Source organism: Fringilla coelebs, assembly GCF_963513975.1.
Source record: "Fringilla coelebs genome assembly, chromosome: 9".
In the NCBI taxonomy this organism is placed as follows: Eukaryota; Metazoa; Chordata; class Aves; order Passeriformes; family Fringillidae; genus Fringilla; species Fringilla coelebs.
In genome coordinates this window covers 5471271-5488405 of record NC_140067.1, presented here as the reverse complement: position 1 = coordinate 5488405, position 17135 = coordinate 5471271, and the positions used below count along the sequence as shown (strand labels likewise).

General features: G+C 44.3%; 1 protein-coding gene across 1 annotated transcript in view; it reads right to left on the bottom strand.

Moving 5' to 3' along the window:
- Nucleotides 1-500: 500 nt before the first annotated feature.
- Nucleotides 501-17135, bottom strand: part of LRP8 (LDL receptor related protein 8) — a 169763-nt gene continuing 153128 nt past the window's right edge. The window contains exons 8-19 of the mRNA XM_084210968.1: nt 14672-14791; nt 14417-14542; nt 13559-13730; nt 11014-11241; nt 10380-10498; nt 8817-8956; nt 7518-7659; nt 6916-7068; nt 5940-6170; nt 4037-4105; nt 3623-3795; nt 501-2749 (exon numbers count right to left, since the gene is read on the bottom strand). Coding sequence (XP_084067094.1) covers nt 2711-2749; nt 3623-3795; nt 4037-4105; nt 5940-6170; nt 6916-7068; nt 7518-7659; nt 8817-8956; nt 10380-10498; nt 11014-11241; nt 13559-13730; nt 14417-14542; nt 14672-14791 — 1712 coding nt within the window. The 3' untranslated portion in view covers nt 501-2710. The remainder of the gene's footprint in view (nt 2750-3622; nt 3796-4036; nt 4106-5939; nt 6171-6915; nt 7069-7517; nt 7660-8816; nt 8957-10379; nt 10499-11013; nt 11242-13558; nt 13731-14416; nt 14543-14671; nt 14792-17135) is intronic.

Here is a 17135-nt window from a genome sequence, read left to right as displayed (position 1 = left end):
ACCAGTATATCAGTCCATATTGGTTTGGTAATAACTCTTTGTGCTTGAAAAGTTTTACTTGCTTGGCTGCTTCCTTTGGGACTAAGAATTGACTGAAAGAGAATTTCAATAAAGGCACTGCTTCCAAGAGCTTTGAACAACATGCAGTGGGGAAAGCTAGTGCAGTGTAGTGTTGTATTGTATTGTATCATCCAGGATTTCATGTTTTCAGGAGACGTGAGAGAGAGCAAGCTAACAGTGTGTTTAGTTCTGAGTCACTTATGTGTCCAGCCAAAACCAATGTGGCAGAAAAAGACATTTCAGAACAAAGTGCTCTGTTGTGTAATATGAACTGTCCCCAGTGCTGCTGCTGTGACACTGCAGCTGGACAGCTGCATTACACAGCACTGCTCCCAAATCCCACTCTGGATTTGGGCAATCAAAAATTAGGGAAAACTCAGACCAAAATATGATACAGTCCCATTTCAGACACCATGAAGTAATTAGTTCATTAATCCCAGATAAAAAAATTTAATCTTTCTATAGAAACAGTGCACTGTTTTACAAACGTGTTCATTTGGTTTCCAGTACAGCAAGTGTTACACAGAGCCCCCCGCCCCTCCCTGGGCCTTTTGTCTGGAAGGTAAGAACTGAAACACAAAAGGCACCAAGCAAGAACTTACTCTAACAGAACTTCAGTATGACAAGACAGAGCAGAAATTATTACAATGTTAAATATCACCCTACCAATCTGAACCATTATTTAAAATAATTAACTTCTTAAAAAACAAATTTGGTGTTTGACTTCTCAGTAGTTATAAATCTGTAAAGGTTGAAACCAGCACTGCACAACTGAGTTCATTTACAATGGTTTGAAAAAACCTGCAGCCTTTTACATGTGGTTTGTACAGGTTTGTTTGTGTGTTCTTAAAAAAGTATCAAAACTGTAGAACTTTCATATATATTTACATTCGTCTGTTAGTTACAGTGTTATCACATACAGCCTTGCTCAGCTTTTTTCTTCATGCACACAGTGCATGGACTTATAGAAAGAGAGCTTCATACCTTAAAACAATAATGGGATAGCTCACTCATGTTGTCACTGCCTTAAAATCTAAAATTTGGAATAGAAGGATGCTTGATTACTTGTATAGTCTCTGCAGGCCATGAGGCATTTGAGAGTATGTACTGTGTCTGTAATGCATACCAGGGCTTTAAACACTTTCTTTCTTCTCTTGGTCAAGAATCAGCTTCCAGCTCACATTACTCTGTAAATTTATTCTAAAAGAAAGGAAAAAAAAAGGAAAAAACCTCCAAACCTATTCAGCCTGAGTTTCTTCTACTCACTCAAATACAAAAGCTTGGACTGACATAAAAACATGAGGAAGATTTCTCCAGGATTTGGTACAGTTCAGGGAGGTTCTAGTCCATTATGCAGTGGGAGGTGTGTTCACTTCCCACAGAATTCCCAGGAAATCCTATAGAATGAGATGAGAAAAATCAAGTGTTTTTCCTGCCAGGTGCAAAATGACCCAGCCAAAGGGCAGCTTGTTCCAAGGGCAGGACTTGGGAAGAGTTCTGTGTGTGTGCCACAGCAGCTCCTAAAATTGGGTTTTTTATCAATATGACCAGGGGACAAGGGCAAGGAGGGCAGGAAGTGACTTTTGTTACTGTGCTATTTTCCTGATGAACCAGGGAGAGTGCTCACTTGGGAGTGTGGAAATATATGGGTAAATCTTTGTTTCTGTTAATTCTGAGCTGATTTAAGAGATGCAAGATCCCCAGTGTGGAAAAGATTTCAATTTACATTTAGAAACAAACAAACAAAAACCAAGTCAGATTTGTACCAAGCTGTAAAAAAGCAACAATACAGCACAAACCCCCTGGGTGCTGTAGGAGTTTCTCCTGACTGAAATGCTGTAGGCAGTAGCTCTCCAGTTTAATGCACTGCATGGATTCTTCATGGATAGACTGGAAAATGTACAAGCAGCCCTTAAGAACCAGGATGGAAATCAGGAGATGTTTGTTAGGAGTGCTTCACTGGTCAGCTATCTTACACTACAGCTCTTTCTTACATAGTGTCTTTAGATTTCAAAGCAAACTTCTCAAACATCCTGTAAAAATTCAATTATTCCTAATTTTCATAAATGTAAGCTAGTAGTTTTAAAATATATGTATATATATTTATATATATGTATATATTTATATGCCTATATATCTATCTCATCCAGATAGATATATACACAGATAATCTATGCACAGCAAGCCAAACATACAAAAAATAAATACTCTCACCCCTCTACTATATTTACAGAACAGATCTTATAATCCAGATTTTGTTAATAAATATTTCTAAACTGCCTGTACAGAATTTATTTTACTTATGTTGATGGATAGCCACAAAGCATATTCAACATATTTACAAAATATCTATAAATATAGTCTTAAAATAAAGCAATAGCTACTGAACCTTCAGCCTGGCTGGTTATGTACATTGAGTTAGTAGCTCAGCTGTTGCTTATTCACTATCACAAATGGGTAGTGCAACAAGTTAAAATGTGTATAAAAGATTATACATACAAAACTCTCACATCCTTTGGATGTTTGCAGTTCATTATAACTTTGTGGTTACCCTTCTGCAACATAAATAATGACCAAAAAGAAGAAGCAGGTTCTGTGATCCAAAGCAGATTTGTTCAGTGTTCAGATGACTGGAGCAGCATCTTCATCCTCACGGCAACCCATCATCTTCTAAGCTTAATGCTACACGCTGGGGAGGGAAAAAACACACTTGTGAACTGAGATACTGGTGCTAACTTGTATTTCTTGTTAGAGCTCTCATGGCTGTCCCTACTGTGCTGGTCACAAGTCTGTTCTAGATAGTGATTTTTTTTCCTCCCCAAGTGAGCTAATTTGCTCAAGTGTTACTAAAGAGGTGCTGGGAAGTTTCCTATCCATGGATATTGGATAAAATTCCTTGTAAGGGATGGCACTTTCTCCAGTGTGATCTTGTGTGGGACCTTTAGATCACAGAGGGAATTATCCTGCCTGCCTGCAGGAGCTGTACTGCCTTCACTCATTATTCTGGATCTTCCTGCTCTCTTCTGAAAACACAATGCACTTATATCTGCCGGTGCTCCTCTCCCCAGGGATGCTGCTGTGAGGGAGGATCCTTTTCCTTAACTTCTTACAGAATTTCAGTCACTTCTTGTGAGGAATGTGACTTTTCTTTATACTGTTACTATAGAGAAAATATTCTCCCTGGTGTGTCGAGAAACTGAATTTACCCTTAGGATAGTTTGGACACGTGGTAGCAGCCTAAGCACAGATAAAATGGAATCCAGTAGGGGATGAGTAATCACCTGTCCCATGCTGAGGTAGCTCTTGAGGGAGCTTTACATTTGTCAGATTGGTACCTTGATTAGGACAATTATTCTTCATTTGAACTGAGTATCTGATCCAGAGCTCTACATTCTGAGACAACTGCAGGGGCTGTCAGAAGTTTAAGTTTCTGCCTAATCAATGATAATAAAGAGGTTCTGGTTTTTGTCATTATGTGGCAAATAAATAACACTAATCCAAATTCTCTGTTGGAACTCTGAACAGAATTAATATTCTCCAGCAGCCATCTCCAGGTACTTACTGCTGGGTACACGTGTCCAATCTGGGCAGTTCGCCCGATGTGGATTTCATCTTCATCTTCCTCTTCTGTTGTCTTCCTATAAACTGGATTATCAAAGTTCATGCTTTTGGTATTCTTCCGTTTCCAGTTTCTCCAGATGAGGTATCCCCCCATGCACAGCAAGCCAATGACCACTGAGGAGAGGGGAGAGAAAGGGCTGTTAGGCAGGCAGGGATCTGCTGGGGTGTTCCCATGTTGGCCGCCATCCTCAGAACATTTTCTCAAAGCTGGGCTACTGTGCCCCAGTTCAGCAGTTCCTGTGTTCTTTCCCACCCTATCAATGAAAACTGGAACAGTGTATTTACTGTGGTAAATACAATATTTTGGTATTGTATTTTGGTGAACTCATTCAAAGATTAAATCCAATCTGCTTACCCACAGGAATGACAATTCCAATCACAGCTGCTGTTACAGTTGAACCGAAGCCTTCATCATCATTTGCATCTGTAATTAAAGAAGTGTTCTGATCATTTAACTCATTTGCTGCTTTTAAAGAATGTTTTCTGTTAGTACCTGTGCTGTTCTGCCCATCAGAAACCTTTTGCAATTAAAGAATTTACAAAAAGTTTCCTAATAAAATTATTCTGGTGACACTGAGCAGTGCACAGGGATCTGGGCTGAGCTGAGCTCCTTCTCCTGAGGAATGAGGCTCCTGCAGTGCTGCTGCCTCGCTGGGGGACAGGGACAGCCCAGAGCTCCAGGCCATGGAAGGACACACTCCAGGCTCCAGGGCTGTCAGAGCAGCTCTGACCAGAAATGGGTGACTGTGCTTGGGCCTCCAATTTTTCACACAAGAAAGGAGGCCAGTTTTAAAAACCTGACATTTAATGGAAATGCCTTGCATGCATCAGGGGATGGTGAATAGCATTCCTAAAAATCCACAACAGAACACTTTCTAGTACTGACACAATGAATGACTTATTGAGCTGTCAGAAAAAGAATGTAGTTCAAAGCCATCTACACAGCTTCTCTGTTTAATTTTTTCCTTTTTTATTATTTATAGCTAAGGAGTTAGTGAACACATCTATCCCTCATTGCTGCAGCCTGCCCCAGCATGCAAGAGTGGTCCCAAAACTCAATACTGTATTCAGAAAAAAGCAAATACAGGAAAAATATAATTGAAAAAAAATTCACTATAACATTTCAAGTTCTATACTTTAAAATGTTTGCTCTGAGCTCTCATATAGGGTAGCAGTAGAGAAAATCTACTTTTGCTAAAATATCAGGAGTTGCAAGAGGAGGAACTAACTGTACTTTTGATACACCAATTCATGCAACTTTTAAATACTTCCCTGTGGCAGGCTGTTCCATTACATAGTTATTTACTTAATAAAAAGCCACACTATTTCCAAAGTAGACAATAAAAGCACTTTGCTTCCATGGTTTATTAAAAAGGTAATCAATGCATTTGAAAGAAACTTGCACAAAGAGAACCAAACACATTTTAGCCATTGGACTGTGCTTTCCCCATGCAGCACAGTTCTGCAGACAGGGGTGGTGTATTGCTGCTTTCCAGATGTAATGGAAACAGTGAAACAGTCGGGGGAAAACAGCATTGCACTGTTTTTTCACATGTCTGTTTGAGCTCTTGCAGAGCAAAATCTTCTCTCTGGACTAGAATTTTTTTTTAATAGCAGTTCAGCCTTTCTGCTTTGCCTTGGCAGCAGCACCTGGAGGGATTGCCTGTTAGCTCTGAGATTGAGGCTGGTGTTCCACTGAGGAGAGCCTATTAGTGCTCTCCACTGGGATGCTCTTCTGATAAATAATGCACAACTTCAAACCTGTGTCATGATGAGGCCACATTAACATGCCAAGCACAGCCACACAAACCAGAGGCAGCTTGTCTTGGGCTGTAGTGATTCCATATGTCCAGCAGCACTAAAGATGCACAGGGGGAATTTTTCACCCAGAACTTGTGCTGGATCAGATTATAAACAATTAAAATAGGTGAAGCACCTCCAGAATCATCCATTCTACTGTCTGCAGCACTGAAGCTGGGATGAGCCAGTACTGTGCCAAGGCAAGGGCTGATGTGAACTCTCAGGGCTGTTCATGTGCCTTGGATAAAAGCTGATACAAGTTCCTTGACATGCCAAGTGACTGGAATTACAGCAGCCATCATAGCCCAGGTGCCTGCAGAGACAGGAGCTATGTCTCCTGCTGTGCACCAGGGTGTGCCTGCACCTGAGCCCTCTGGAATTCAGACATTAGGTTAGGTCTCCCATCAGTGCATGAGGAATTGTGATATAGGAGAAGAAAAGGAATCTCATTCTCTTACAGTGCTGTGACAAATTGCTGTTTCCAGTGGTCATCTCAGAGTCTATCAAGATGGATGTGGTGGAAGGTAAATGAAGGCTTGGGGTGGTGATTGTAGCTTCTGGTACAGCTTTGGGGACAACTCCAGTGGTGTCATTGGCACTGCCAGGTACGGCAGCAATGGTCGTGGTGCCGTCAGCACGGGATGCTGTGGCTGTGGAAACCACTTCAGGAGTTGCAGTGGTTGGAAGGTCTGAAAACCAAGAGCAACAATGAAATTTGGTTAAAGCAAGTACACCAAACAAATCACAAATGGTGATAAAAATTTAGAAAGGATTTTTTAATGAAGAGAAGCAGAAACTAAATTCCAATTCTATTTCCCAGGTAGTCAAACTATTGACAGTGCTCTGCCTAAAGCTACAGAAATTATTTCCTGAACTCAAGCTTGATTAATTGAAACTGATAAAAAAAGCAGTCTGTATTGAAGGTAGCTAAGAAGTTCACAAACTTGGGGGTTTTTGAAAACCTCCTAAGATTCTGAATTTGTACCAGGAATTCATTGCATGTTAGGAAAAACTACAGTGAAGCCACTCATCTCTTCAGGATATATCAGCAACAACTGTGTCCTCTTCAGAACTGGTATCCATCTATAGATAGATATATAGATACCTAAATAGATAAGTAAGTACACATTGCTTATATATATTACATAATCAATATATCAATATATGAGTAATCAATTTTAATGGTTTATTGACTAGTCACACTTCTAGTGCTGGTCCCTAGCCCTTTTTTCTCCCCTTCCTGCTGTATCTTTTTCTGGTTAAGCTTTCCAAAACAAGCAAGCTTTCAGCAAGGACACCACAGTGCCGCTGTGCTCCGAGGGCAGCAAGGAGTGGAATACAGAAGTTGGTGTTTGTGTTTTCACCATCAGGAAGTATATTCACTGTAAGTATGATTTTGTTGGGACAGTGAAATGGAGATGTGATTGTGTTTACCTTTGTAGCATTTTTTCATGTCAGGACCCAGCCACATATTGTCAGGACAGGCACATGTGTACTTGGGGGAATGGGGCGAGATCTGAGGTGCAGGAAGACACAAGTAGTCACAGCCTCCGTTTGGCTGGGGGCTGAGCTCACAGGAATCTGGAGCTGTTCAAGGATGGAAGAAAAGACAAGTTATTTTTCTAATAATTTATTTCCTGCCCTTGGCAAAGAAATATCAGATCCTCTGAAAAGACCTTCTCCCCCTCCCTACCTCAGTTTATCAGGCTGGTTAAGCATCTTTACAATTTGTATGGCAGAGTGGAACCTTACAAAGTACTGTAAAAACTTCCCAAATGCATAATGAATGGGAAGCATCACAGTGACAAGAGTAACTCACTGTTATCAAAGATGCTAATTAAACAGCTATTAGCAAATTGCAGATTCTTCAATAAATGCTGCTGCTGAATTAATTATGCAGCAACTTCAAACATTAGGCATTGATTTCCCATTATTACCTGTGCATTCTCTCTCATCAAGAACCATCAGGGAGCATTTCATTTGCCAGCTCAAACAAACCTGATTCAGGGCCATGACATCCTGAGGACACCTCTTACCTTTGGGCTGCTTTAATTCATGGAACACCACGATGTCATGAGGGTTATTGAGATTCTCTGCCAGAATGGAGATGTCCAAGCCATTGAGCCTGTTTGCGCTGAAGATCGCCTCGTTCTCCAGGTCAGTCCAGAACACTCTGTCCTGCAGGGAATGCACAGATTCCTGACCTGGCCTGCTCAAATCCTACTCGAGCTGGATTAAACTCCAGCAGTCACAGAGTCAGTGCACCATGTTCCTACCCTGGGGCACCTTCTGTTCACGTTACTTCTGTCTGCAGCCTTTTTCTATTTTGGACAATGTTCAAAAGCCCAGCACTCCTAGAAGTTTACAGTGTGCTGTGTCATTTTGAGTAGGTCTGTGACTGAGGTGAGGGAGCAGAAATTTGGTAAGGTACAGACAAGTTGCATCTGTGTTGTTTCTGAACTGCTTTTTCTTTGTAAGCTGGGGTAGATCATGAGCAAAGGACCACACTGTGTACTAGAAACATTTGTTACCTTGCTGATTTTCTTCTCCTTTCCTAAGGTAAGATCTGCATTAAACAGGTATCTGTGAAGAGGCCAGTGCCTAGAGCACCTATTTCTCTTTTATATTACTATCTTTTGCACGGCATACTATGCCTGAAGATACAGAACTGCTGGTGGAAGGGGTACCCAGTAATCACATTATTACCAAGCAGTTTAATTGCTTGGTCATCTGTGTGTGCTGCTGCCCCCTAAACCCATGTGTATTTCCTTAAGGAAAGCCACACTGCTGGACAACAAGGGCAGCTTAGCAAAAGCAAAAGTTGTCTGTTATTCGACACAGCCATTCATACCAGGAAGGATGGAGAGAGGTGAAATAACCCAAGAGATCCTTCCCAATGCTGCTGATGGGGATAGCACTAAAGAGCAACAATGACCTGGAGAAACCTATGCCCAAAGTTAGACGCCCAGATATCACACAATTCACATAGGAGGAATAAGGGATTTCAGGATGAGGGTTTTCCTGAGCCAGAAGCCAAGTGGACCTTTCTGTGCTATGACTTACCTACAGTGAGTGCCAAAGTTGAAGCCTTTGTTCCCCATATCATTTAATGCGTTGGTGCTGCATTAGGTAAAAGCATGAGACAACACTTCGCTCTTGATTAAGGGCTTTAAAACCAATTTCCCTGCTGAACCCACACGAGGTTCATCGGTTTCTATAGCAGCAGCTGCCCTCACTGAGCTCTGTGCTGTGCAAAAGGCAGAACTTTTAATCAAGAAGAGCTCTGAGACCTCTTGCAAGCTCCAGTCTGTTCTGCATCCGTTTTCCAGTCTTACCTCAAACACTGCCAAGCCAAAAGGATGGCTCAGATCATCCACAGAGGAGATCAGAACTTTTCTGTTGCTGCCATTGAAATCAATGCAGGACAGTGAATGCAATTTGGAATCTACCCAGTAGAGACGCTGATTCAGCAAATCTGGAAAGTAAAACACAATGAAGCAAAATTACACATAGCTCTTGCAACTCTTTTGCTCTTGCCCAGCATGTTTTTCCTGCTGGCAGCATGACTAATCTCTTTATTATTGGGACTCTTTTTTTTTTAACACTAGTTCTGATTTTGAATCAGTGCCCAGATATGCTGGGATAAGACCCTATAAACAAGATTAAAAAGGAGGAACATTCTGCTCTGTGTGTGTGGGGAATGCCTGACTGACAGCTTTGTACAATGAGGTTCTTTTGTTACCAGGAGCAGCAGGGAAGCAGCAGTTTGGGCTTCCCAGATTCTCTCCATCAGTGCCTGAGTGAGAAGCTTCATCCCTCCCAAGGTTGTTGCTGGAGAACAACTACTGAGATTCCAGTAAAACACCTCTCTGAAGAAGCTGTGAGATTCACACATTTTCAGTGGAGTCCTGGAGCAGGAAACCCTTCTTATGCTGCAGGGTGGGGGCATCTGCTGGTGGGGACAGTCCTACCACAACCAGCCAGGTTTGGGGAGGGTGCACGTAAGAGTGGAAGGAAAGGATCCAATGTTATTTGGAATGCTAAGAACTGCATTCCTCTTTCTGGAGCAAAGTCACTTATTTTGGATGGGATTCACTGAACAGAATGCAAGTGGATGAGAGCCAACAAAACCAGTTATATAATTAAACAAGTCATTAATTAATTTCTTAATTACTAAATGATAACATTATTTGTTCACAGCAGTAGCACTTCAGCAGTACGTAACGGCAGCAGCATTTCTTCCTCCATCCTTGCCACAGCCAGCATTTTTAAAGCCAAGCAGAGAACCTCACATCTGCATGATGTTAAAAACACACATCTCCAACTCCAGAGCAGGATGTTCCCTGCTGCTCCATGAAATCTCCTTCCCATTCAGCTGCTTGGTGTGGCAGTGAGAACCACCACAGCCCTCTGATGGGCTCCATTCACCCTGAGCAGCTGGGCAGGCAGGGAATGGTGACAGGGAAGGGGCTCTGCAGGCCCTGTCCCTCTCCCTGATACACTGTGCACCATTCATCAGTCCAGTGCAGGATCCTGACACTGCTCCTGAGACAGGCCCAGGTACAGAGACATTTAACACCAAGGATTCAAATGCTTTTCAGACTCCTAAAGAGTTGTCACAGCTCTGCATCCTTCCCCAAAATTTCCTTTTGCCTTAAGGCACAATGACAAGCAACTCAAGGCTCCTGCAGTATGAAGTTCTGACTACAGCAAGACTTTCTGTCTGTGCTACTGAGATAAAGGAACTCATGTTTGTGAGCAGCAGTGACTGACAGACCAGTTTAGGATTTGTGTGTGCAGGTGCCTTTGAGCATTTACAATTTTGTTTTCCCACTTAACAATAAAACCAGATTTCCCTCAGCCCCAGTGGGTGCTGCAGCTCTGAGCTGGGCACTTACCGAGGGTGATGCCGTTTGGCCACTCGATGTTGTCGGTGACCAGCACCTGCCGCCCCACGCCGTTCAGACCGGCCTTCTCGATCTTGGCTTTGTCTCCCCAGTCAGACCAGTACATGAACCTGAGAGAGGCAGAGGTAAGAAAGCAATAACCTGGACTCCAGTTAAGAAACCTGCACTGCTGATAGCAGTACGAGGTGCCAAAGATTCTCTCCTTATTACAGCAGTTAATTCCTCTGGTGAAACCACATGCAGTTCTCCCACTGGGTAATCTGCCACAAAACTTGCACCAGAATGCAGCATCTCATCCCAGTAACTAACCCCTGAAAACTCTGCTGCTGTGCCTGTTAGGTACCTGGCATTCACTCATCCAAACAGCCCAAACACAAGTCAGACTGACTTCATTTCCCAGCACAGCCTCTGTGCTGGGACCAGCTCAGGCAAATTGAACACGTGAACTGGCCCTGAACTGACTTTAACAGCAGGAACCTTGCCAAGGTAATTAAAGCATCTCCACAGTCCCACTGCAGGATGCATCTCAAAGGGCATCTGAGTGCTGGTGAGATGAGAACCACCCCCAGGTTTGCGACTGGAATGTGTCTGTTGGCAAAGGGGAGTTTGGGGTGTGCACACCTACCTCTGTGTGGGATCCACAGCGATGGCTCTGGGCTCGCTGAGGTCACTGTTGAAAAGTGTCCTCCTCTTGCTTCCATCTGCAGTGGCTACTGAGATGGTCTTGTTTCCAGAGTCTGTCCAGTAGATGTTCTTATGGACCCAGTCGATGGCCAGTCCCTCGGGGGAGTTGAGCTGGCTGTCGATGAGGATCACCTGCTCGGCCGTGTCACTCGCTTTGTCGATGTAGGCGCTGCAGGGACAGGAGGTCACAGGGCTCCCACATGGCTCCCAGAGCTGGGCCCAGGGGCAGCGTGGCTGACACAGGAGCCCTTATGGTGCTCCTGCAACCTTCTGCTTTCTCCTACAGCCTCTTATATCCCCATTCCCATATGGCAGCATTTCCACGGTAGGGAACTGTGCATTTCATCATTCTACCTGCTTCCTACTATAACTGCACAATTCAGGAAAACATTTGACTTCCAGCATGTTAAATTAACTTCAACAGCACTGATTTGTGGGATTTCTGGACACTAAAAGTATAATCTCCAGAGCTCTGCTGAACAGAGTTGAATTGAGCATGCAATAAATGTACTTAAATGTACTGCAGAATTACGAGCTGTGTAGCTAATTATGACTCATCAAAGGAATTCATGAAGCTGCATTAATTTGGCAAGTGATTTCACTAGATACAAACAAAATGTTCACTAAATATTAGTGGCAGCCTCAAAATCTTTCAAAACGATAATGAAAGGCAGCAGACTCCACATGGATGTTTCATAAATAACTGGAATGTTGCTCCTACAACCACACAGGCTGATTCTGCTCTCAGTATCAATTCTGCTGAGTGCACTGAAATGAGTTATTCTGAGTTTGCAGAAGCTTAGTCTGGCTCTTAGAATAACTCAGTACATCTTAGAACAGTTATAAAGCAGCAGGAAGTTTCTGCCCCTCACACCAAATGTTTGAAATTGTAAGATGCTTCCTCTTCACTGCTCATCCTGCCTTTGCTGATGGAATGAGAAGGTGAATTATATGGGAGCTGAGTTCTCCAATATCACATTAGACATTGGAACCAAAACATCTAAACCCAGGAATTCCTGACACTTTTACAGTCTGCAGTCAGGACTGGAATGGCCATGCAGAGTCAGCTTGAATGACCAGCACATCGCTGCATCTTCTCTACAAGAATGGTTTTGGTTTGTCTCTGACCCAGCACCACAGGGATGGTACCTCAGGGCTCTATGGACACCTGACAGTGCTCCCAAGATTCCAGTATTCCAGAGTGACGAGCACCCCGTGCTCTCAGTGCCCAGCTCCAGGCCAGGTAATCCCCTGCCAGTGGAACAGTCATGTTCCCTGCTTCTCGCCTGTGCCTGCACAGGAGGGAAAGGCAAGAGGCTCCTGCAGCTTCCACAGTGGAAGGGCTCAAGTACAGGTGACTTTTCAGTTCTCCCAGTAACTAAATATTGTATAAGATCTGACACCCCAAAGGAGACATCACCGTGACAGGATCTGGAAAGTCAAGTGAGGTAATGAAAGACAGGATCTCTTGCCAGTGATTACCTCCTGTACCACAGTTTTCACCTTGCAATAGCCTCTCAACCATAGACTGCTTGTTCCCAGGGACTCCAGCATATTTGCTGCTGGAGAGCTGCAGGAGCAGTGTCTTGGATGAACTCAGCCCTTGCCCAGACATACCCAGTGAGTGGTGACAGCTTTCTTCTGAGCTATCCCCCCACTTTCAGAGCCCCACAGGCCCCTCAGGGTACCTGCCCAGCTGCTGGCAGTCCATACCCAGCACAGCCTGGGCAGATATCCCTGCAGGGCATGGGAGTACCAGTGCCTGTAGAAACCCTGGCAATGTCTCCCACGTGCTGACAGCAGTCAGCCTGTGCCTGATCATTAGCTGAAATCCAGAGCAAACCACTGCAGAAGCTGCAATAGCTGTGCAAATCAGAATATACACGGGGGATTTTCAGCACATAAATTAAATGCTTTTTTGGCTAAGCACACTCACAAGCCCCGACACATAATAACTATGACGGATGCCATAAAAACAGCTGAAGGAGGAGTGAGAATGAGAGTTACAGAATGTGTACTGTGGTCAGGTGCTGTGAATTTAAATCCAGTCTACCAGAGGCTATAGTGGGCAGTAGCTTGTGACTGTGTGGCTGCCTCCTCGCTCCCACCATTTGCCTGCTTTGTGCTTCCACATGCCAGGTCCTTTGTGGCCTCCCATACAACACTCACAGTGCAGGAGCAACCTCAGCCCTGCTTTGCAGTATCCATGGCTCAGGAAACGAGAGCCCTAGATTTAACTGCTCGAGTGCAGCAGGATCTGGCATTGATGAAAAGTCATCCTGTATTATCAAAGAGATAATTGCACAAGCCTCTGATGTCTTTATCAATTCCTAAAAAAGATTACTAAGTCTGGGCCACAACAGGTTATCCTGTCAGGGCAGAAAAGCCTCAGGTGCCCTGCACTGTTCTCTGGACTGCTTTAGGGGATACAGATGGAGTGCAGCTTTGGCAAGGGACCAACACACACATCCTCTCTTGCCCCTTACCTGTAGATTTTTCGGTAGAACAAGTCACACCAATATATTCTGTTTGTTGACACCTCCACATCCAGTGCCACCACATTCTTCAGCATGGGAATGATCCGGGAATAGTCCCTTTTCACCAGGTCTATTTTACGGACCTCGTGGCGATTGGTGAAGATCAGGTACGGGCTCTTGCCTACCACAGAAAATCAGCACATTTGTCACTTCAGCAGCTGTCCCAAGGGCTGGATTCAGCTTTCATTTCTCAAACAACAATGGAATTATCAGTCACTGAGAGCTGTGTTTGTACCAAAGCTTTACACCACACTGGAAGCAAGAGGAAACTTGCTCCAGAGGCAGGGCTGTCACATGCAGGCACCCTGTGGTACCTGGACACACACTGGCACTTGGACAGCCTCTGGGGAATGGCCTCGTCTTCAGTTCATTTCAGCACAAAATCCTGGGCCAGATTTTGGTGACTTACATCTGGGAGGGTGGAGGGCTGGCTCAGATACCCTGTTTTAATCAGGATGTTTTCTTTCTTTCAATACTACTCCCACAAAATGTTTTTGCTGCACTGTTTTCAATAACACCTGTCAAGAGACTTTCTTTTCTAGTTTCAGCTTCAAACAGCCAAGCAGTGACTGCAATCTTGCTCTGTACACTGTTAAAATATTCTGATCTGCATGATCAGTAGTTCTTGCCTAGAGACGCATCTGCTATTGCTGCAGCAGCTCTGTGCTGCTCACAGTGAAATGTCTTTGCTTGATTTTCCTGTTTCCTTTTGTTTCCGTTCCCCTGCCTCAGCTCTGTGAGCGTGTTTTCTTAGCGGAGTTGTGCTGTTGAGCAAGCAGAGTTTTCATGCCTGTGGCGCTGTCTTACCTACAGCTTTGCAGTTCTTGGACAGGGTGTCCATCTCGTATCCTTCGTAGCACTCACATTTGTAGTCTCCCTTGTAATTAATGCAGATCTGGCTACAAGCGTCTGGATTCTCACATTCATCTATGTCTGAAAGGAGTGTTTGAAACCCATCAATAACTTGAAATCAAACCATCTGTGATGGAGCAATGCTCAAGTGAATATAATCACGTCTCTCTATGGTGAAACACAAGGGACTGCTGTTTGCATGTCAATTACCTCCACACGTTTTTTTATCCAGAAGCTTGTATCCAGGCGGGCATTCACACTCGTAACCAATCTTCAAGTCTTTGCATATGTGTGAGCAGCCACCGTTGTTCATCGAGCATTCATTAACACCTGCAGGGGATACACAGATCACCTATGACAAACGGGGGCTTTGAATAAAATTAAGAGATTTCCTCAGAAATTTTCCCATTTCTATCAGTTTTGGTACAGGCCCTATAGAGCACGAGTGCCTTCAGAGACAGGAAGCCTCCACTGTATCACTTTCTTGCTCTTTATTATTCCAAACCAACGCTGGGGGATCATTTGGACTCAAAGCTAGTGGCTGAATGAATGGGGAGCCCTGGGGATACAGTGTATGTGAGTCTCTGCATCTCATCCCTTCAGAGAGCTGCTGCTTTGAGCTGTTCTGCCACATGTGAGAAAATTCCAAGGGACCTAAGGGCTCTCGCCAGCATACTCCTTCTTCCCCATGCGCTGGTTCATGTTGACTTTTCTGAACAGTCTCTCTGAGCTTTAATAATTCATGCTGGGGGACTCTCATCTCCCAGGGGCCAGCTATTTTGAAATACTCTACTATTTTCCCATCTAGCTCCAAGGAATGATCTATGTGAAAAATTCCAGAAAACACCGAAGTGCAGTCTGTCAGAGATACTCCATTAGCACTGAGATACAGTCCTCCCACAAACAGTCTTTGCTGGCACCCCCAGCAGCCCCAGTGTGCAATTTACAAAGCAACAGCCCCCATCCTCTCCTGGGGCCTTTTCTAAGGCCACCTGTCTGATCCTGCTCTCAAGTGCTGAAATGAAAAACAGAATAAATGGATTCTTAAAAGTAGAACTGAATGAGAAGTTGGGAAAAGCTGGTTTCCTGTCAGAGACATTTCTTCTTGTTGTAATTGACCTACAAAAGGTGAAGAGAAAGTTCTCTCCTTAAGGAAGACTGCTGAACAGAAGCTGTGGGATTTCAGATATAGTGGACTCACTAGAACAAGGAAAACTGATTTGCTCCAGTCTATAATGCAATTTAAAGGCAAATTTTTCATTTATCTTTTACTTCTTGCTTCCTTGCACACTGCAGGTGAGCAGCACAGCAGAGCAAATAAATCATTGCTCTTGGAAGAAAATGGAAACAACCACCACCCAATTAAGCCAGTAAGACAGGGAAAATACCATGCCAGAAGGAATCCAACTCAGCTCTGGGATGCTTTCACCTTCCTAGCAGGGACATAGAGAGATATCAACAGATAATTAATGGAGCAAGTTTGCCTGACTAAAATAGCCAAGTGTTGTCCTGCCTTCTGCAGTGCTTTTCCAGGGGACTCTCAGAGGGCACTGCAGAGTTTAGCATGGCCAGACAGACACCCTGAGCTGGGGAGTGTGTCCTGCACCTCTGCCTCCTGTGGGGATGACCTGTGTGTGAGCATTACAGTCACAGCAACCCACAGCACTGTGCCCTCCAAGAAACACCTTCCCCTGGGGGCTCTTCTCTGCTTCCCAACTCAGACAACACCTCATTGCCAGCCCAGGGCTGCACCAGTCATGGCACCATGACCCCAGGTTGAGCACCAGCCCAGCCGTGCCACTGCCCAGTCTCCTATGGCAAACTGGGCTGCCAGCTTTGTTGGGAGACCTCCACAGACAGACACTGCAACACCCACTCAGAGAAACAGGGAGATGTGGATTAGTGGAAGAAAGCAAGGGCACACTGGAAGCATGAGGTAGGAGCATCTTCACTAGGCATGCACACACTCTTCCTTGTCTAAAACAGGGACAGACTGACAGTTCTTCCTGAACAGGAGTTATTTAGGGGGCAGCCACTGAGCTCCATAATGTCATGGAAGGAGATGTCTGTTGGAGACATCTCTGCACTGGGGAAAACAACAAATGTGTTTGAGTAATGCTGGTGTTTGAGTAATGCTGCAGATTGGGGCTGGTGCCCACAATGTCTGGTAGGAAAGGCAAGAGAGGGCTGTCCTATGGAGTAGGGCACAGCTCTGTGCCCTCAGCTCTGTTCCCCTGGCTCCAACAGCCCCGACTCTCCTGGCATTCCCACAGCCCAGAGCTGGCAGGGCGCTGCAGAGAGCAGCCTGCTGTCATTGCTGAGGGAAGCAGCAACAATGTGTACAACCCAGAAATGGCTGAAGTCCTCTCTCAGGGGTTGCCTGCCATTCTACATGTTTTCACCTTCAAAGCATGTTCCCAACACTATATTTTTATGGTGTTATCATCATCTTAGAATTCAAAGATAATTTAGGCAATGAGGCTAAATAAACTGGTACGTGTTGTGGAGGACACCAGTATTTGGGGAGAGAGGGAATTCCTCATTCCTAGTCCCGTGCTCAGTTCAGACATCCCTCCAAGAATAAAAATTGAGTGGAGAAGGGCACAGTTCAAACTTACAGATGATCAGACTAAGCTACTAATTATATTCATATGAAGGGTGATGAGAGAATAAA